At 25.9% G+C, this 22,846-nt stretch overlaps 2 protein-coding genes across 2 annotated transcripts; one reads left to right on the top strand and one right to left on the bottom strand.

Annotated features, from left to right (window-relative positions):
• Positions 1–350: 350 nt before the first annotated feature.
• On the top strand, positions 351–13,623 carry LOC127283764 (endothelin-converting enzyme 1-like). The gene is made up of 18 exons (XM_051308846.1): positions 351–566; positions 2,296–2,417; positions 3,028–3,189; positions 3,674–3,757; positions 4,397–4,608; positions 4,822–5,067; positions 5,142–5,252; positions 5,738–5,879; positions 6,282–6,402; positions 6,583–6,673; positions 6,772–6,954; positions 7,527–7,633; positions 8,027–8,085; positions 8,559–8,610; positions 11,765–11,832; positions 12,559–12,668; positions 12,752–12,919; positions 12,994–13,623. Exons 1-18 carry the CDS (start codon positions 547–549, stop codon positions 13,150–13,152), a joined length of 2,217 nt encoding a protein of 738 aa, XP_051164803.1. The 5' UTR covers positions 351–546; the 3' UTR covers positions 13,153–13,623.
• A 2,148-nt stretch (positions 13,624–15,771) lies between these two features.
• Positions 15,772–21,695, bottom strand: LOC127283771 (odorant receptor 67c-like). The gene is made up of 5 exons (XM_051308853.1): positions 21,244–21,695; positions 20,526–20,909; positions 18,246–18,453; positions 16,359–16,514; positions 15,772–15,888 (listed from the first exon to the last, which is right to left on the bottom strand). Exons 1-5 carry the CDS (start codon positions 21,642–21,644, stop codon positions 15,838–15,840), a joined length of 1,200 nt encoding a protein of 399 aa, XP_051164810.1. The 5' UTR covers positions 21,645–21,695; the 3' UTR covers positions 15,772–15,837.
• Positions 21,696–22,846: the final 1,151 nt, after the last annotated feature.

Raw genomic sequence — 22,846 nt, 5'->3', positions numbered from 1 at the left:
GTGACACATAAAATGTTTACATTATCAAATTAATAGTTAATATAACATTTAATTCAATTTGAATTCTATTTAACTTAAAAATTATAAAGTTAGATAAAGAAAAAATTGATAAAAATTTTAAATGTAAAATGATGCAATGTTCTAATAAAATTTTAACAGAATTTTATTTTTTAATAATTGACATTTATCATAAATGACATTGGAATATGAAAATACATTTATTTCTTATTTATATTTGATAAAAGTGACGCTTCACAAAAGTTTTAATTATTTTTTTATTTAATTTTAATGCGCCTCAATATATTCTAAATTAAAACATGATTACCGATACGTTCAAAAATATTAAAAATTTCTTTCTTCATAAAAATTTTTAGTTTAAATTAAATATAGTGCTAGTGAGATGTTGGGTAATCTAAGGCATATATACCTATATGACTCGATTCTAGTAAAAACGCGATGAGTATATTGTTGAATTGAACCGCTCTATGAGATTACATTAGGGCAATTTTTAATTATTTTTTCTCATAATTTATTTATTTATGGAACATGTTCGATACTCATTACTTGTAAGTATAATGAAACATTTTATTCTAATTATAAAATAATATAATATAGGGTCAACCGGGGTAAATCCGAACGCTTTTAGTAAGTTTCAACAATAACATAAGTTTTTTCTTTAAAAAAAAAATACTTCCGGTATTCTGGTGCATGAAGTTGTTACTTTACTTCCATAGAACAATTTTATGGGGTAGAAAAATTTTTTGATAAATTACAATCGCAGGAAACTTAGCGTTCGTATTTACCTCGATACTTTGCAACTTTCCTAAAATATGGGGGTAAATACGAACGCCACTGTATTTCAGAAAAATCTTAGGGAAAATAAATTTAAAGTATTGCAATTGTTAAACTTATATAAAAACTCAAAAAAAATACGATAATAAACCTATTATGTAATAATGCATCATATATAAATACAAAAATCAAACAGGTTAAAAATTAAAATGCATTACACAATTAAAACCTTCAATAACTTTATCAAATCATAACGGATTTTTGCAAAACTTGGTACAGAAAGTATTTTGGAGTGATTGAATGTAAATACAAAAATAAAAGTCAAATTTTTTAAATTCAAAATGGCGTACTTTCCTAAAACTTATTTTTAAAAATGATCAAATTTGCTAACCCTGAAACCCCCCGAGTAACAATTTTCGAGCGAATCCAATGAATTTTTTAATTCTCGTCCGCCTTTTTGAATTTTGAAAAACTGACTTCAAATTGGTAATTAGCGACCCCAAAAACCGTAGAATACCAAATTTTATTAAGATCCTGAAAAACTTTTTTCAACAAACCATTTGGCAAAAAAATTGAAACACTCCTTCGAGAGAACAGAGATTAAGTTTCTGCTTATTATTTACTAACGAGGATACGTATAGAAAGAAAAACTTTTTTCTATGTACTTTTATAATGTTAAAATAATAGTGTAATCAAATAAAAACAATTTTGTGTGGCTTTGATGTAAAAAAAAATTATTAAAAATACCGTTCGGATTTACCCCAGTTTTCCAATTTTCTTGGGTAAATACGAACGGTCTGATATTATTAATAAAATTTTACAGAAGGCAAAAATCAAATATAGTTTCTGTTCTAGTATTCATAACAAACAATTATAAATAATAAAATGAATTTTTAGCTTCTTTTTCTTCAAATACGAGACAAAATACTGAAAGAGTGTCATCTTTGATTTTCAATCTTTTTTGCAATACTTGTTATCTTTGTTTATGCTGTTGCTAATTAACAAACAAAAAATGGGATAATACTTAGAATCTCTTCAAGAGGATCTGAGGTAAAAATTCTCATATCGAACTTATTTTTAAAAATTTTAATTAAGCTGAAATAATTAGCGTTCGGATTTACCCCTCGTTCGGATTTACCCCGACTGACCCTAAATTAATTATAAAATACATTAATTATCCAGACGAATTTTGTAAATATATTTTTTTTATATATACTTTTTTCATGATTCTGAACAATCAATCGTATGGATTTTTAAAAATTTTAATATTTTCAAAAAATAAAATTTCTTAAAAATTTTAATAATTCATAATAATTTTAGATCCCAAATAATGCCAGATAAAAATTGTCACCTCTTAACAACATTAATTTCAATGAGTTGAAATTTCACCTATCCCTCCGCTTAAATTCATTATTTATAATTATTTATATTTTAACATTTTCTATATTTTTAAAATATAAAAATAATTAAATTTAATTGTCAAATTAAATTTTATTGTTCTAGAATTTTTGCCGTCCACTTAATAATTTTATTAATAATAAATGAAGAAAAAACACTTGTTTTCGGAAGTGATGTTGAAAATAATATTTCGGAAGTTTGTGAAACTAAGGAATGCCACTCATTAGGTAAGTTTATTATTATTGATATTGGAAAATTAAAACAAATATTTGGTAAAAGTACCAATTATGAAACAACTTTTCAGATAGGTTTTGAGATTTATTGTATTTGAACCATTAACTTAAGAAAATAATACGAAATTTTTTGCTGCATTAAAAAGGTGTACGTCTTTAGTTGTCAAAAAAGTGTTTTTAATAACATTTTTATATTAAAATAATAAATTATTGATAAAATTGTAAATAAAAAATTTGTACCAATTTTGAGACATGAATTTTATGATGCACCTTTGTCTTATAATTTTCTGTGATGTCAGATTAAGTTGAATATTTTCAACTTTGTCATTGTTTATTTATGTGCTGTAATAATATTAATTATAAATATTATATATTAATTAATATAGAAATGCTATTAAAAACACTGTTTTAACAAGAGACATACGCCTTTTTAATACAGCAAAAAATTTCGTATTAGTTTCTTAAAATATACCTAAAAAGCCGTCACATACCTAATTGAACATTATTTTTGATAATGTTTCAAAAACATAAATTTTCCTTTAATTTTTTAAACTACGCACACAATTATTGAAAATGTGTTTAACAATAATATTGTGTTTTACAGCGGAATTAATTAAAAAGGGAATGAATGATAGCGTAAATCCTTGCGATGACTTTTATTCCTACGTATGTGGTTCATGGCAATCTAATTATCCGGTTCCTAAAGGCAAACAAAACTGGGATTTATTTGAAATAAGTACAGAAGAAAGAAAATTTATTCTAAAAGGTAGGATAGAGAGGGGCAATGGCGCTATATACAGAGATTTTTTATTTAAAAATTTAATATAGTACCCGTTTCAATTTAGGGAAAAAGAGAAAATTATTTAAGTTTCATACAGTCAGTTTTAAAAATAAAAATTCTCGATTATCAAAATCAAATTGAGTGTAAATTTTGTACTCAATTTGAAATTATGTTTTTTCTGTATAAGGAAATTTATATTTTTTCATAACGCGGTGCAAAAAAGAGGCACTTTTTTAGCACGCCGTGCTAAAAAGTGCGTTTTTTTGCACCTTGTCATGAAAAGTATCGTTCGTAACTTGTGTTAATATTTGCAGATTTTTGAAAAAGTGTTTTTTTTGGGACGAGCTGTAGGCGAAGCTTCGCTTCGCCTACAGCTCGTCCCAAAAAAAACACTTTTTCAAAAATCTGCAAATATTCACACTCGTTACGAAATATACTATTTTTACTCTTCATTATGGTATTTTTTCAGACATTATAGAAAAGCCACTAAGTTCTGAGGATACTGAGCCATTAGTTTTCGAGAAAAAATGGTATAATTCTTGTATGGATGAAGGTAACTATTTTATAAAATTTTAATTTCAATATTTTAATTTATATACCTAATGATATAGAAAACTGTAGTTGTTCCAATATTAATTTATTTTTTCGTTCTTATCATTTATAAAATTATTTAATTTTTTATGAGTCTAATTCATGTTCAACAATTTACACTGATAAGAATATTCTTCTTTGACAACAAAACATTTTGTTCATAAAACACAAAGATTTTAAGATGACTGAACAAAATTTTTGTTTCTCAAATTAATGCAGCAAAATTGTTTTGCTGTCAATGCCAAATATTTTTTTCCGTACACTGAAAACAAAATTTATTTAATTTAAATAAGTTTATATCTGATTCGTTATGCAATTTCGAGAACATTTTTTTTTAACACCATTTAATTGGAAGCAAGTAATTTTTAATTAAAACAAATAAAATTAATTTTAATCAATAATTTTTTTGTATTTCAATCAAATACTTATTATTTAACTCAGACACCTTCAGAACGATAATAATTATTCATTGCAGAAAATATCTGCTTTGATAATAAATATAGCCGATTGTTGTTAAATCAAATAATTTTTATTTTCAATGAAATAACAATAATATTTAATGAAAACTTGAAATTAAAAAATATATTATGAATAATTTTAGACAGAATTAAGAAAAAAGGATTGGAACCGTTGAAGAAAATTATAGACAAGATTGGTGGTTGGCCAATGGTTATGAATACAACTGAATGGGAAAAAAAAGAAATCACTTGGCAAGATGTTGTTTATTATTATGTCGATATTGTAGGAGGATATGGTTTATTTACTATAGGTACTTCATCTAATCCAAAAAATTCCACACTTCACATGATTGCGGTAAGAAGCAATTAATCTTTTACAATAATGAATATATAAATATTGAGCTGAATTGGCCAAATTTAGTAAAAGTCACTGATTGAAATCATGAAAAGTAAATTACTTAATTAAAATCAGTGAAATTTTCACTAATTCAGTTTTAGAGAGTATGAAACAGCAAAATGCCAATTTTACGATAATAAAATGTACATTACAAATTTTATAATATTGCAGATTACTCAAGAAAATAAGTTTCTGCCTAACATCAATTTTTTGAATGATATGGAAAGTAGTGATTATAATAATCAATTTATTTCATACAGTAATGGAAATAACGATAATAATGATGATATAACAAAATTTCAAAATTTTCTAAACAAAGCAATTTCTAAATATTCAGAATCCGAAGGAATGAGGGACGAAAAAAAAATCGAAATTGACAGTAGGAATTTGTTTGATTTTATTAATTCCTTGGAGAAGGTAATAATCGCATTAATTTCAAATTATATTTGAAGAAATGAAAAGTGTATTATTAATCAATTTATTCTTATTAGATTAAATTAACTCTAAATGAAAGAAGAGAATTTGGATATGAAATAATGCGAATTAGCGATTTTCAGAATTTATATAATCATAACAATACTAATGAAAGCACGATATCAAAGGTAAAAAAATGTTATTTCTTGTTATTACGAATATTTAGCTCATACGAAAATTTATTTAACTCTTCAATTTATATTAATATTGGTATCATCCTACTACACTGAAAAAAGGGTTTGGTATTGACAACCAAACGTTTGGTTGGTATTTAAGGCTAGGTCCAAGTCGTGTCAGCTGTTCCATTGAAACTTCAAAGGAACAGCTGACTCGACTTGGACCTAGCCTTAAGCAACCAACATTTTTTTGTTGAATCAACAAAATCTTAATTGTCTCAATCAAAATTTGTTTGTCACAACCAAAATTATAAAAAAGGATTTTTGTTATCCTAAATAAAGTTTGATTGGGACAACCAAAATTTTGTTGATTCAACAAAAAAATTTTGGTGGCTTAAATACTAACCAAACGTTTGGTTGTCAATATCAAACCCTTTTTCAGTGTATGATTATTATTTTTGTTGTTAATAACTTTAGTTTATATTTATTGTTTTTAGATTAATTGGCTCGAAATGATTAAAGCCGTTTACAATAATACTGATGTTGTTATTGATGAATCAGAAAAAATAATTGTACTTGACAAAACTTACTTCAATAAATTAAGTCAACTACTAGAAAAAACAGATCAAAGAACAATTGGTACAATAAAAATAAAATATTTTAATAAATTTTATATATATATATATATATTAAATTAACTAATTAAGGAGGGCTAAGAATTAATCAGATCTGATCATTTTTTTTGTTTTTTGTAAAAATAGTGAAAAAATCGCACTTTTTTAAAAAAGTGTACGCCATTTTGTCATTTTTTAACTTTTTGACTATTTTATAGATATAACCTACTCTTTAGGATGTCTACTTTATAAACTTCGACAAGTTTATTATAATTACATTAGATAAAATTGATTCCGTAATAATGCATTCGGTAAAAAAGTATTTAGGAAATTGTATTCGGGAAAATGTACGAGAATCCGATAAGAGGAGCCTCCTCTTAAATTAAATAATGTAAAATTTTAATTAAAATATATAAATCTTTTTCAGTCAATTACATTCATTGGATGTTTATAGTGGAGACCCTTCCATATTTAGATAAAGAAATAAAACAATTCATTTATGACACGAAGAAAACTGCTGATGTAGGAATCATCAAACCATCAGAAAGGTCAAATAATTTCGAAATTTTCTATACTTTTTTAATTTTTAAAAGGATAGTTTTTATTTCAGCACAAGAATCCCCAAGTCATATATTAACGCAAAAGTGCATTTTAGTCCCTTTTAACTATCCAAAACACATATATGTTGTTGTTCATCTATTTATAAATTGAAATTTTCAAATTGTTAGGTGGGAATATTGTTTCGATAGTTTGCCATTCAATTTCGGAACGTCTTTTGAATTCATAAAACGTCAATTTCCTAACACGACAAAAGAATCGGTAAGTTATGATTAAAATACAATAATATATAATACAAATAATTTACATTGACAACAGTGTCACAAGTAATGAAATATATTAATTTCTGGTTGGAATAGGCGACAACCATGGCTAAAGAAATCCAACATGAAATTGAAGTACAAATGTCGAACTCCAATTGGTTGAATAATGAAACAAAGAACCTGGTTAAGGAAAAACTCAAGGCAATTAAAGTTGTAATTGGTTATTCAGAATCGTTTTTTTCGGAAATTAATTCAAGTGATGAACATATAAATGATGAGGTATGCTAATATAATTAAACACTAATTTGCAGTAATTTTCACAACTAGTCAGTGAAATTCCATTGATAATATATGGAGCAGGCATTGCAGATTAATAACCCCTTAATGTACATTTTAAATGAGGGATTTCATGCCTAACCAAGATATTGTTTTATACCCTCCAAAAATTATAAAATTAAAATTTACTATATTTTTTGTAATTTTTTTTTCGTTTATTAGGTAAAAACAATTTTAATATAGGTAAACGAAAGGACTACAAAGCTTCCACCACGAGAAAGCAAACAAGATTTTAACCCTTTTTAATTACAAAAACATATAGTAAATTTTATAATTTTTTGCATGAAGTTTATAAAAAGTTCAATTGAAAAGTTATGAGCATTTAAAAATAAAAAAGTAGGGTGTTCTTTTATTTTCATTTATCGAACATTTTGCTTCTTCATTGTGTGAAGAAAAAAATTTCTTTCAATTATTTAATTGATTTAAAACATTTTGAGTTAAAAAATGTTTTAAATTAATTAAATTTTTTGAAAAATTAAAAATTAAGAAAATTTTAATTAATATTTATTTTGCAGGTTCCGTTAGGTCCAGATTATTTCGAAAATAAAATCGCTTTTTTTAAACATATAAGATTTGAAGCAGCCAAAAATATTCGTGAACTAAAGAGCAATGTTTCTGAGCCGTAAGTCATTACTATGTATTAATTTCATCCCAGATAGCACCGAACTTTACAGAAAGTTAATAGGAAGTTAACTAAGATAAGTTTAGAAGTTAACGTTGTTAACTTCCCGTTAACTTCCCAGAAGTTTTAAATGTCCTCAGAGTTTAAATTAACACTGTTAACACAGAAAAAACCTGAACTCAAAATGAGCTTTATAAATTCCAGCAAGTTTAGAGTGTTAACTCTGAAGACATTTAAAACTTCTGGGAAGTTAGCGAGAAGTTAACAGTGTTAACTTCCGAGCTTATGGTCGTTAACTTACTGTTAACTTCCTGCAAAATTCGGTGCTATCTGGGATGTAATAGGATTAGGTTATTTAACTTTAAAGCACATAATTTTAATGTATTTTTACAGAGTTATTATGTCACCACTTACCTATAATGCTGGTTATGAACTAAGCACGAATAGTTTGAGTAAGTTCAAAGAAAATTTACTTTTGTTTAAATGTAAAATACGTTTTGATAACTTTTTTTTATTGATGTAGAGTAACTGTAAGATATCAATTACTGCGCTTTCTTTAAAACCTGTTTTATGTATCAAGGGTTGCATACAATGAAATAATATTTTTTTGGGAACTTTTTTTTTATTGTTTTGGGTCCAAAAACGATGATTTTTACACTAGACTGCGAAGGGCTTAAACTATATTATTATTAATTTTATTCTTTAAAATTAAACGTTGATTAATTTGTTTAAATATTTTATATTTTTGGGAATTTAATTTTTGTATAAATATATCTATAAATAACACTTTAACATTTAAATCGCGCAGTAATTGGCAAACTTATCCGAAAATAATAATTTTAGAGTATATAATTTAAAAGAATTTTGCAATATAGTTAAAGATATAAGTAATTTTTTTTAATATTAATGTTAATTTGTTAAAAAGATGTTGCAGCTGCACTACTTTCACTTCCCATATATAATTTGAATTTACCTCTGTAAGTATGTCTATATTTTCAATTAATAAATTATTAACGCTTCACAATTTTATGAATAGAACTATACTCTCTAAATTTAAATCCGTGAGATTTTACTAATGAAATAGTTGGAATTTAGCAACTCAACAATTTCAGTAAAATTTCCACTGATATTCAGTCATATTTCACTGTAAATTAGTAGAAATCTTTACTTATTAAAACAGTCAAATCTGTTTTACCGATTAATGATAATGTAGATTTGACTGTTTAAATCAGTAATAATTCTTTATTACTGGTTTTCAGTTAAATGTGACTGAATTTCAGTGAAAATTTATTGAAATAATTCAGTTGCTAAATTCCAAATACACTAAAACGTCAATCGAGAACAGACGAATGTGTAGTGCTGTTCTTGATCAACGCGATATTTATCGCTCGAAAATAAAAACACTCAGGGCCATATGAAGTGCCTTACGCAACAATGTGAATTTTATCTAGGAGATTTTCACTAGTAAGACACTGAATACACCTTAAATTTAAAAATCACAAGTACGACACTGGCGTCAGTCATAACCTAAATTCTACCCGTTTCCCCACTTCCCCTCAAGTGTTCCCATGCTCTGTTTTCGACTGACGTGTTCTCGATTGACGCTTTACCCGGACAGCACCGAAACTTCCCTGAACCTTGATTGAACCTCGCTTGACGAGGTTCGGGAACTTGAGTCGCGAGGTCCAAACGAGGTTGAGTTGATGTTTACATGTCCGCGCATAATAAAGGTCAGTCACAGAGGTTGGCTGAATATTGGATTTGAATTTCTGTTAAATATTAAAATTAAAGATGCTTGGCATATTGTGAGGGGATATTTAAGGAAATTAAAAATTCAAGATTTGTTAAACGTAATCGTTAAATATTCTGGAAATTTAGAAGGAGCATAAATACAGAAAAATAAAAAGAAAGAAAATGAATTTAAAAACCCAATGGGAAAAATTAATAATTAATAATTAAATTAAAATAAAAAAATGGTCATCAAAGTATTAGTGAAACCATTTCTTCCAAAAAAGAATTTGTCTCAAATCCAATAAATAGGAGAGACATCGGGCAGAAAAAAAAATTTCGACAAGAAAAAAATTTACGATCACTGCTTATATACAAATCTAATGGCACCTCAACTGTGAGAAACATTTATGATGTTCGCCCTCCCTGTGGCGTTGAGGTTGAGCGAACTAAAGTCCAGAGCTGAACCATCAGCGCAGCGCGGAACATTTGAAAAATTTGATTTTATTAGATATTTTATTTTAAATATGACAAATAATTAACTTAATAAATAATTAATGTCATAAATAATTATTAATAACATAATAACATACTTAATAATTCGTTAATTAATTATTTTTAACGTAAAATTTGACAAAAAACAAATTTGTTGTCAAAAAAAATATTACCATTAAAAAATAATTTTTTTGTTAAATATTTGTAGTAAAAAAAAATTTTTCAAGACAATTATTTAGCTAATTATTTAATTAATTTTTTTTACAGAGAAATTTTGAAAAAAAAATTTATTTTCTCATCGTGGCCACAAATAATTTTTTTACTGAGAAAATTTAAAAATAAGTAAATTTCTCATCGTAATATTTTTTTGTGCTACGTATAATTTTTTTGTTAAATTTTTTTTAGAGAGAAATTTTTACAACAAAATTATTTTCTCATTGTGATATTGTTTTGTGCTACGAATAAATTTTTGGTAAATTTTCGTATTAAAAAAAATCAACTAATTATTACGGTATTTAGTAAATTAATTTTTTTTGAGAGAAAATTTGACAAAAAAGTTATTTTCTTATCATGATAATTTTTTTTGGGCCACAAAATATTTTTTTACAGAGAAAATTTAAAAATGATTAAAATTCTCATCTTGATATTATTTTTTTGCTACAAATATTTTTTTGTTACATTTTTGTTGTAAAAAAATGTAGTAACTAATAATTACGTTAGGGAACGTCCATAAACTACGTTACCAATTCAGGGGGGGGAGGGGGTCCGGGCTAAACCTACGCTTAATGTTAAAACTTATAAAATTGTATGTAAAGTTGTCAACGAAGGGGGGGGGGAGGGGGTCTAAAAAGTTGAAAAATTGGTAACGTAGTTTATGGACGTTCCCTTATTTAGTTAATGAATTTATTTACTGAGAAAATTTGACAAAAAATTATTTTCTCATCGTGATATTTTTTTGACAACAAATTTTTTTTTTTAAATTTTACGTTAAAAATAATTAATTAACGAATTATTAAGTATGTTATTATGTTATTAATAATTATTTATGACATTAATTATTTATTAAGTTAATTATTTGTCATATTTAAAATAAAATATCTAATAAAACCAAATTTTTCAAATGTTCCGCGCTGCGCTGATGGTTCAGCTCTGGACTTTAGTTCGCTCAACGCCACAGGGAGGGCGAACATCATAACTGTTTCTCACAGTTGAGGTGCCATTAGATTGGTATATAAGCAGTGATCGTAAATTTTTTTTCTTGTCGAAATTTTTTTTTCTGCCCGATGTCTCTCCTATTTATTGGATTTGAGACAAATTCTTTTTTGGAAAAAAAGGTTTCACTAATACTTTGATGTCCATTTTTTTATTTTAATTTAATTATTTGTTATTAATTTTTCTCATTGGTTTTTTTAAATTCATTTGCTTTCTTTTTATTTTTCTGTATTTATGCTCCTTCTAAATTTCCAGAATATTTAACGATTACATTTAACAAATCTTGAATTTTTAATTTTCTTAAATATCCCCTCACAATATGCCAAGAATCTTTAATTTTAATATTTAACAGAGATTCAAATCCAATATTCAGCCAACCTCTGTGACTGACCTTTATTATGCGCGGACATTTAAACATTAACTCAACCTGGTTTGGACTTCGCGACTCAAGTTCCCGAACCTCGTCAAGCGAGGTTCAGTCAAGGTTCAGGGAAGTTTCGGTGCTGTCCGAGTAGTGTACTTTGTCAGTGAAATTTCACTGATTCAAATTTAGAAAGTAAAAAATTTCAATTTATTAAAAAAACACTCTTTTAATAACTTGTACTTATTATTTTAACGAATTTTCTCATATATTTGTATTTAAAAAATTCTTAATTAACCGTATTTTAAAAAAAACTTTCCTCTTTATTTCAACAGTGCGATAAATTACGGATATATAGGTTATATAATGGGTCACGAAATGACTCATGGATTTGATGACCAAGGTAATTTGATACACGTTTATTTTTAAATATTAGTATATAGTATAATTAAGACCATTGTAGAAAAAATCATCTATACTCGGTTGCTTAATGATTTAAGAGGGGAAACTCGTATAAATGCACGTTTTTTCAAGATATTTTATAAAAAAAGTGGTAAAGTTTATTGAATTGAAATAAAGCATACCTTGAAGTGTACAATATAAGCTATGTATAATAATTTTTTAAATTAAAAATATTGCAAAATGGAGATTGGATACTGATCTCAAATATTAACCATAATCAAAAAATCAAATCTTTATCGTTTAAGTACACAAATACGCTTTGCATGACGAAGAGAAAATAAAAAAAAGCAATTATTTTAAAATTTGGGACTATTTTGGAAAAAAAATCAATTTTTTTATAAATAATCTACAAAAAAACTTTTTTGTTAAAATAAAAAAGCTGCTCGTTATGCAATAGACAGTAAGTTAAAGAAGATTTCTGGTAACTTTACATTTATATGTAAATTTTGATTAATTGCATTGTCAATTCTTTAAAAATTGAACTTCTTTAACAATTTTTACTATTTTTTATAGCCAATTTGTTTTTACACTTTTTTTATAATTTTGAACAATCAATCGTATAGATTAGAAAAATTTTTTCATTATTTAAAAAAATAAAATTTCTAAATTATCAAAAATATTTATTATTATTATTTATTTTAAATGTGTATATTATTTTTAACATTAGGACGAAAATATGATAAAAATGGAAATAGAATTCCTTGGTGGTCAGACGAAATGATTGATGAATATGAGAAGAGGGCCAAATGTTTTGTGGATCATTATAATAATTATAAAGTAAATGAAACTTAATTGAATATTATTCAAACAACACTTTGAATGAGATATAATTGAAAAATAAAAATTTTTATGTAAATTAGGTAGACGGAAAACTAACTCAAGGTGAAACTATTGCTGATACCGGAGGGTTGATTGCAGCTTATGGAGCTTACAAGCAAAAAATGAAGAAAGAAAATATTAAAGATAAACGTTTACCAGGATTAGAAAACTTGGATTTAGATCAATTGTATTTTGTTTCTATGGCTTTTGTAAGTCTTGTTTACGTTTTCAGACTGTTAATGATAATATATGCAATTACATAAAAATTTAATTTATTTAATAGGTAAATTGTGAGAGCGGAACACCAGAATATTTAGCGAGAATAAATACTGATGTTCATCCAAAATCGAATTTGAGAATAAATGGACTCATGGCAAACGTAAAAGGATTTAGTGATGCATTTAAATGTGATAAAGAACCAATATGCAAAATATGGGATTGATCTGGATTCAATAAGAAAAATGTGTAGAAATGTATTTCACAAGTATCTACTTACAGTTGATGAAATCACTCGTCGTACATCCGAATTAGCCAATTTTTTCGAACACACTCACTCTGAGAATTTTAATGTAATTAATGAAACTTATAATTTTTTTTGTCACAAAATGTGGATCGAGATTCGATTCAAAAGTGATACACGGAAAGAAATCTTGTAAGGATATATTTAATATTTTGACACTCATATTTAGTATATTAAGTTACAATTGCGGAAGATTTAGCAGATTTTGGGGTGTTTATAGATTTCATCACTATTTTTTAAGAAATGCCTAAAATAAAAATAATAAAGTTTAATATATTTAGAAACAAAAAGTAGAATAGTTTTTGCGAAATTCATAATTGTATTATGAAAAATTCCAGATGTTAAATACGCCCTGTAACAAGTATATTAGAATAAAATATTTCATTTTCTGTATTTAGAATTCCGTTAACTGGTTTTATCATTTTACATTTTAATATAATCGATAAGAAAGTGAATTGGTGTTAAAATAGTTTCATTCCTTATATTTACATATAATAATAGGTACTAATAGAAACTTTTTCTTTCAAAAAATGATAGAAAAATATCAAAAATCACCGAACACTGAGAAAAATGTTTAGTCAGAGCAACCAAAATTTATTTGGGCCAACAAAAAAATTTTGTTGGTATTTAAGCAACCAAACTATTTGTTTGAGTCAACCAAAAAATTTGGTTGATTTTTTTTTGTTGGCATACCAAAAATGTTTGGTTAGCTCAACCAAATTTTTTTTGTTAGGTCAACAAAAATGTTTGGTTGATCAAACCAACAGTTTTTTTTGTAAAATTAAAAATTTTATTCTACCTTATCTCTTTTCTTTATATCTTTTTTATTTATCTCATTATTTATTTATTATCAATTATTTAACATTGAATTTATATTTATCCAATTGAAATATATTTATAGACTTTGAAAAATCTCACCTCCGCCTGGGATCGAACCTCTGTTTTAAAACTGAAGGTCGGGAGTTGTGTTAACCAAATTATTTTGTTGTCGTAACTAAATTTTGGTTGGAATTTAAAAATATTCAACCAAATAATTTTGTTGGCCTAACCAATTGTTTGGTTGAGATAACCCTACGACTTTGTTTCAGCCAACCAAAATTTGGTTACAAGAAACAAAATTGCCTAACCAAACAATTTTGTTGCAAACACTAAATTTTTTTTTTCAGTGTATAATAATCTTCTAGTAGTGTAATCTAACTTTTTGTGGCATTACATTTTTGGAGAATCAAAAATAGCGTCTGCTGTGACTTCGGTGCAATCGAAGAGACAAAAAAAGTTTTGTTTGACTTGTGAATAAACCTAAAAAATGTGTTAAAAAAAGCAAGAATTCGTCAAGATAAGCTTATTGAATGTATTGTGGGGTACATAATTTAAGAAGAAAAAAAGTGAAAAATCGAATCGCGACACATGTCTGGTTATGGTTAGCACAATTCGAAAATGATGCTTCTAGTTAGGGTTGGACACCCATATTAATTATGAATTTGACACAATTTATAAAAAAATATACAAATAAATTTTATTTTATTGATATTTCAGTGCAAAATTGTGCCAAATATATTAGGAAAATAATACTTAAATTGTATAAATTTTGTTCATCATTTCATTGAGTTATTTGGAACAATAAAGCGTTATTTTTTGTAATTTGAGTTCATTCCTTTTTTAAACCCATGAAGCTTTACAATTTGTAAACAATAAGTAAAGATAAACATGAAAAAATAAGAATAAAAAACATTACAAATGTTATTTTACGTTTTTACCAATAATGCGTTTCGATTTTCAAAAAGTGTCCAACCCTGACTAGATTTTTTTTTCTAAATGTTTATAACTTTTTTAATTTTGGACCAATCAATTTACGGTCCACAGCAAAAGTGTTTCTCTTTTGTAGATCTTTCCACTTATATACCACAATTGACTGAATTTATCTAAACAAAATATTTATAAACAAAAAACCAAAACTGTGTCCAACCCTGACACTATTCCCCTATTTATTTTATATGAAAACTTAAACCCAGATTTACGCAAATTCGACTTACACGGTCGTCGCTCGGTCCAACCTATCGCGTAAGTCCGGAGTATTACTGTAATAAAAGACACTTTTTTATCATTATTATAATCTTTTAATGACTATTTATTTTTTATTTCTTTTTGTTTTTTTTAATAATGTCAAATACGATGATTATTTGGGGTTATGTTTTGATTTCGTATATAACCAAAATGGTTTCCAACATGCCTTTTCTGCTATCACGTGATGACTTAAATCATCGCGCGTATCCAATTTCAAGTGTCAAATTTAAAAATGACTCCTCTTCAATGTTTTTTTTTCAAACTTCTCTGTAAATCGGGTTGCATATTTCTAAAGTAATATATACTAAAGTCTGCATAAACTTTAACACTATATTGGGGGTGATTCATAGTCAAATAATCTTACTGTATATATATAATATAAATATTTATTATTCAATACAATGTCTTTTTCCTGACTTTATTCTTTTGATTAAAATAATAGAAAATGTGAGATAAAGTAAATGTAACGGTAAAATCATTTATATGAAAATATATTTTTCATAATTTGTTTGCTCATAAATTCAATAATTATTAACAAGATAGTTATACAGAATGTTGTAAGACATTAAACGCTGAATACGAAGCCTTCAGAATCTGAAAATGTTAATAAATTTTAAAACTCTCAAAATCAGAATCAATGAAAATTTTTAATACCTTTTTCTATTTTTATACGATTTTAATAAAAAGGATTGAAACTGTAAAAAAAATTATATAGTCATTTATCTACTACAATCGTTAGTGAAAAATAACTAAAATTATTATTGTTGGAATGCATGAATATTCTTCACATTAGACCTGTCGGAATTTTTGTGCTGTCGAATTAAAAATTATCGAATTTTTATTTGGCAGAATTTCTATATAACAAAATTTTTATTTAACAAAACTTTTATTAATGAAAATTTCTATTCGACTTATTTTTTATTTAACAGAATCGTCATTTAATAAAAATTCTTTTTAGCTGATATTTTTAAGTGAGGTAATTCTTATTTCACCGAAACTCCATTTGACTGAACTTTCAACTTGTTCGTTAATGTCAAATTTTATTAGAATAAAACATTACCAACCATTACAAAGGAATCCAAGTTGACAAACATCATTGAACCAGCAGAAATTAAAATGGGTTTAGTGGAGCATATCATTAAAATTATAAGGCTTTTTTTCGTTCCTGATTCAAGGCAAAGCCAGTTTATTCCAAGAACAGTGTCTTGCAAATTACTACTCTAATAATATATTATTTGATAATATTTTAAATGTAATTTTTTTTTAAATTTAAAACAAAATACATTTCTTTTTGATTTTTGTTCTTGTAGAATTAAGGCTCAAGCGCAGAATAGAGTCTTGAACAAGAACCCAATCATAAACGGAAACGTAAGAATGAGTAAGAGAAGGATAGCAAATATCTTTATCCTTCTCTTACGCATTCCTACGTTTACGTTGCCGATTGCGTTCCTTCTTCAAGAATCTATTCTGCTTTGGCCTTTAAGGAAGAACCCTCCCTGTACACAGAAAAAACGCTTGATAAATTTTGTTACGGGTAATTTTAACCAATGCTAATTCACATAGACAGTGGCGCCCTCAACTAGGATAAAATTTGTTGCAGTTAGTTCTTATACCGATTTTGGGGTAAAAATTCTACTTTTTTTTTAGTTGTGATATAGTTATTCAAAACAATAACCAAGTTTTAATTTGTACCAATCAAGGAAGGGACTAAAATGGATTGAAACTTTTCAATGCCTTTTAATTCCGTTTTCTTCCAAATACTTTTGAATCCCTACAAGAATATTAGTAGGGATCAAAAGGCATTAAATTAAAATTAATTATTCTTAAATAATAATTATATTTGCTGAATGACATTTATAATTATAAAAATATTGATTTTTGGATAATTTATAAAATTAGAAACCAATAAATGTAATTAAAATTATTTAATCTATTAAAAAATATTAATTGGCATTCGTCTTTTTAATCACTTTATCAAAAATATGGTCATTCAAATTAATTTGTAATCAATTAATTTCTAATCAACTGTAGAGTAGCACTTTCTTTCTGTAAAAGGCATTAAAATAAATAAATTTATGAAAAGGATTAAAAAGAATTCATCCTGTTAGACGCCCACTCCTTAAAAAATATTAATAGGGATTAAACACGAACAGCATTGGATGGCATTGACTTCATTCAACTTCTAATTTTTATTGAGGCATTGAATGGCATTCAAATTTTACACAAAATTTTTGTGGATTCAAAAGGATTGAAACGAGATAGATTTATAAACTACCAAAGGCATTAACTGGGATTCCGGAAAGAAACGGATTTATATTTAGCATTTAATGGCATTCGATTGTCTGTTTTTTTTCAATGCTAATTAATACCTTTTAATACCTTTTAATTAATACACTCCATCTTGCCGGGATCATGTCGGAATTAAATTTATTAGAAGGAAATTCTGTGAAACCATCAAAAAATTATTATTGGAAGGGTTAAAAAGTTAGCTAAGAAGTTTATAAGAACCGCTGTAGGCTGCAGGAGGTGGGAAAAAACCTTCGTGGTGTTTGTGAAATTAGAAATAATGAAGAATCTAAGCTCAAAAATAAAAACAGTGGGAAGGCAGACGAGAATAATTCATTTGAAAACCTTATCGGAACAATTTCAATTCGATATTTAACTTTAACTGTAAAAAGTTATATGAATACCTGTTTGTCATATTTCTTACAATTAAATTTGGAAGATAATGAAAGTGCATTTTCCCATAAGACACCGTGTAATATGTGAAAAAATAAAATTGTTTATAACTTTTGTCGCATATTCAACATCGACCTCTAAAAATTTAACTACATCTTTTTTAAATCAATATCTACTAGTGTGCTATTTTTCATCAAAAACTGTCTGTCAATTCCAAAATCGAGGGTTCTTCCTTAAATTCAAATAAAATTTAATTTAAAATTATGGCTTACATTTAACATTAGTTTGTTACCATAGAAGCAAAAGATGAAAAGTTGCATCAACATACAACAGACATAAGCATAAAGTGGCACTACGTTTACATAATTAACTGTATTTTCTTTGGAAATTTTAAATACACTAAAGCAAATGATAATTAGACTTAATAAAAATTGTATAAAAAGCATTTCCACAAATGTGCTTTTGAGATGTTTTGCAAATCTATTTAACAAAAAAAAAGAAGAATCAAATTAAATATAATTTAAACAAGAATTTAATATTGAATATTTAAATTTAATTTATTTAAAATTTAAATATACTTGGAAGGGAATTTTTCTTCTTTTAGACTTATATGGGTGATTCTCCAGAAACGGGTCACTTTTGAATAAGGAATTTTTTTTTCAAAATTATTTAAAAATACATGTTTATTGCATCCTTTTTATTAATTATGATTGGAACAAGTGATTCTAATAAATATTTGAGCTTAAAAACCGTTTTTAATGTAATTTTAACGATAAATATGTATTGTAGTACTTTCAGCGCAATAGCGTAGCAAGGGCGGCCGGGGCCCCAGGCACCATTGTTTTTGCGCAGACATGTAATTAAATTTTTAATATTTAATTTTTCGAGAACAAAACAATAATTTCTTTGCAAAAATTAATTGTTTTGTAGAAATTTATCTCGGCTTTTTTTTATAAAAATAGAGAAAAAAAATTAAACAAAATATTTCTTTAAATTTAAAAATTTTTTGTTAAAATAAACAACTTTTTAAAAATAAACACTGCCGACTAGAAACTTTTAAAAAAATATAAAAAAATTATGTCCTAAAATATTATTTTATCCTTTTGTTAAAGTACTTATAAAAATAAAAAAAGTAGAGCAACATCAAAAAATTTAAAAATGTCCCAAGATTGTAAATCTTCTAATATTTATGCTCCATATTTGTTCATTTTATATTTATTTACCAATTTTCCTATTTAATTTTAACTTAATTATAAGAACATTAAATAATAAATAAATTCGGGAACTGTCAACACGGTCAACACGTTTCTTAAACGCAAGGGAACTGAAAAGCTGAATGACGGCCCTGTAGTTGAGTGTCGTTTCTGCTCGCGCGAAACTTGCGCATGCTCAATAAAATTTCGGGGGCCGGTGTTGAGAGAGCTGGAGTTGAGAAACAAATGAAAAACATTAATTACTTTGTTAATTAAGGACTAAATAAAAAATCCTTTAGGGATTTTATACAATTTTATTACTTTTATCGATACTATAGGTTGAAATTCAAAATTATTTTGAAAAACGATTGTTTTAAACAGGTTCGGAGTTGAGACATAATAAAAATACGCAAATTGTATTGTTTAATAATATAAATTTAAAAGTTAATTAGTTAATTAGTACCGTTGATTTTTATTCAATTGGGATTTTTACACATATTTATCAAAAAATTGCTTTAGTTACAATGAAAATAACAAGCAAAACCTCGAAAAACTAGTCAAATTCTCAACTCCGGATCCAGAAAAAAATTTACGAAGAAACATTATAAATAAACATTTTTTTATTTAAATGGACGAAAAATTAAAAACCCTTTTAGGGAATAACAGTTTTTCAGCCATACTTTAAAATGACTGTAATGACAAATTTTATTTTTTTAATTTTAATGTCAAAAATCTTATTCAAAAATAGCAAAATCCATGTGTGGAACGAGCAAAAGTATATTTTTAGCATATTTCAGATGACAAAATAAATTTTGGGAAGTAAAATATCATTATATTGATAATGAGTTTATTAAAGATCATTAAAATGAAGAAATTAAAAAAAAATAAACCAATTCTAGATAATATTTATTAACTAATTAATCAAAGAATCAAAAGTGACCTGTTTCTGGAGAATCACCCATATTGAAATGATTTTGAAGTTTTAGCTCTTCTCAAAATGAATTTTTTAAAAGTATATTTAGTGTTTAGATAATTAATTTGAACTTCTTGTGAAATATTAATATTAAAAACAAGAAAACCCAACACTAGGAACACCATGTAATTTTTCAACAAATTCATCTGAAAATTTTAATTTTAAATGCAATGTCAAACTCTACGAGGTGCTCAGGTGACTACCCTTGGTTCAATTTATTTCTTGACAACTTCTTCGCAGAAGTTAACCCCTTAAAAGCTAAAATTGTCGGAAATTCATTTTGAGAAATTCCCGGGAGTCTGCCTGGAACATTTTCACGTGGGCTAAATATTTAATTTAATTTCTTAAATTACATATTTTCATTGAAATAATTTATAAAATCTTACTGAAATATTGTATTATGATGTATTATAGTTTTTGATATAAATGACTTTTCTAATTTGAGCTTATCACATTTAAAAGAATTTAAAATTTCTTCAATTTGACATGGAAATTCATTTAATCGATATTGTAAAAATTTCAATTGACAGCAAAGTTGAATGATAAAGCCAGGTAATAAAGTGTCGCTGGCTAAATGAACACTTGCTAAAACTATGTATCCCAAAAATTGATAAATCCATGTAATCCAAAAATATAATGGCACTGTCAAATTATATGGACGCCAGGTATTTAAAAGTTTTATTCTCTCTTCTCCTTGTTTAGAAATAACAGCTAAACACATGCATACAACAGTTAAACCCACTGAAGATGAGTAGATAATCGTAATTCTTCTATAAAGAATATATGTAATTTGAATTTCATATTACTTTTTGCATAAAAATGATTTATTTTAAAATATTTAAATAAATAAATTTAATTAAAATAATTAAATAAAATGAATTTAAATATTTAAAAATTATATTTTATATTATTTATTTAAATATTGTTTAATAGTTGTGCACTACAAAGGGAACTAAATGTAATTATATATACTTAATTTTTTGTCAGAATGAAAAAACAAATTCTAAAGCTAATTCTATAATATTTTTATGGGTATAATTACCCCGGTTGATGGTAGTTATAAAAATTTTCATTTCAAAAACTTTTTTTATTTCTGAAACTCACTTTGATTCTTTATCATAGTTTTTCTGAACTTCTAGTTCAATGATATCGGTAGGATGACACTGTTCTCTCATTAATACTTTTAATAGTGACTTAATATTTCTTTGTCGAAGTAAAAGAATTGATCCTTTAACCCAACTATTAAAAAAACTAAGAAGTAAAAAAGAATTTTCTACAATAGCATCTTTTATATTTTCAGATGAAATTATAACTCCTATTAGAGAAAGTCCAGTTATTATTATGGTAATTATCATAAAAATTGAATAAATATCATAAATTATTTTTTGAAATAAATTTAAATTATATGGTTGCCATAGGCCACAAAATTTCATTAAAAAAAATGATTCTGGTAAAATATTCTCCTCGTGTCTCATTATTAGTTTGTTATTTTTCTCTTTTGACATATTACAATATATAAGTTTTATACTAAAAGGCAAAAATATTTTCTTTTAAAATTCAAGACACTACGACAATATAGTTAATGGTTTACAATTGAATGATACGTTTTCAGTCCCCACTTCTTTTATAGAATATTGATTTTAGTTTATTTTTACAAAATAAAATAGAGGAAGTTGTATATTTATTATAATAGCTGTAATCGATGATTCTTTATTCAAAATAATAGAGAAGAATGCAGTTCATTTAATACAATTATGCGACATCTCTTTTAGAAAATGACCCTTTATATTTTATTAAAATACAAGAGACACGGTAATTATTCTTATGGCTTTCAGAGAATACCCTCTTGATATTTACATAGTACATAAAATGTATTTTTTCTCGTTTCTATAATTCTGTATATCATATCTTTGACTTAAATAGATGAAATTCAGTCAATTATTCTTTTTAATCGATGGGAAATATTCTTAGAAACATGAAAAATATAGTTTTATTGATATAAAATTAATTTGTTGAAAAAAATTTTAGAATAAACTATGACAAAAATTTTATTTCAAAAAAATCTTTTCTTTTCAATGACTATAAGTATATTTTTATATGAAAAATTAATATTTGAACAATTTTTTTGTCATCCGAACATTAATGTTACTCTTAACTTTAAATTTTCTGAAAATTTTCATTTATTTTATAATAGGGGAATAGTGTCAGGGTTGGACACTTGGCTTTTTTTAAATAAGAACACTAGCGCCACCTGTGTGCGTACGTGACGAATCTTCTAGTAGTGTAACCTAACTTTTTGTGGCATTACATTTTTGGAGAAACAAAAGTAGCGTCTCCTGTGATTTCGGTGCAATCGAAGAGACAAAAAAAGTTTTGTTTGACTTGTGAATAAACCTAAAACATGTGTAAAAAAAGCAAGAATTCGGCAAGGTAAGCTTATTGAATGTATTGTGGGGTACATAATTTAAGAAGAAAAAAAGTGAAAAATCGAATCGCGGCACATGTCTGGTTATGGTTAGCACAATTCGAAAATGATGCTTCTAGTTAGGGTTGGACACCCATATTAATTATGAATTTGACACAATTTATAAATAAATTTTATTTTATTGATATTTCAGTGCAAAATTATGCCAAAGATATTAGAAAAATAATACATAAATTGTATAAATTTTGTTCATCATTTCATTGAGTTATTTGGAACAATAAA

The sequence above is a fragment of the Leptopilina boulardi genome, unplaced genomic scaffold, assembly GCF_019393585.1.
Source record: "Leptopilina boulardi isolate dan_hultmark-lab unplaced genomic scaffold, ZJU_Lbou_2.1 LbouV2_310, whole genome shotgun sequence".
NCBI lineage: Eukaryota > Metazoa > Arthropoda > Insecta > Hymenoptera > Figitidae > Leptopilina > Leptopilina boulardi.
The sequence above is the reverse complement of the archived record's forward strand: the minus strand, read 5'-3'. Positions and strand labels throughout refer to the sequence as shown.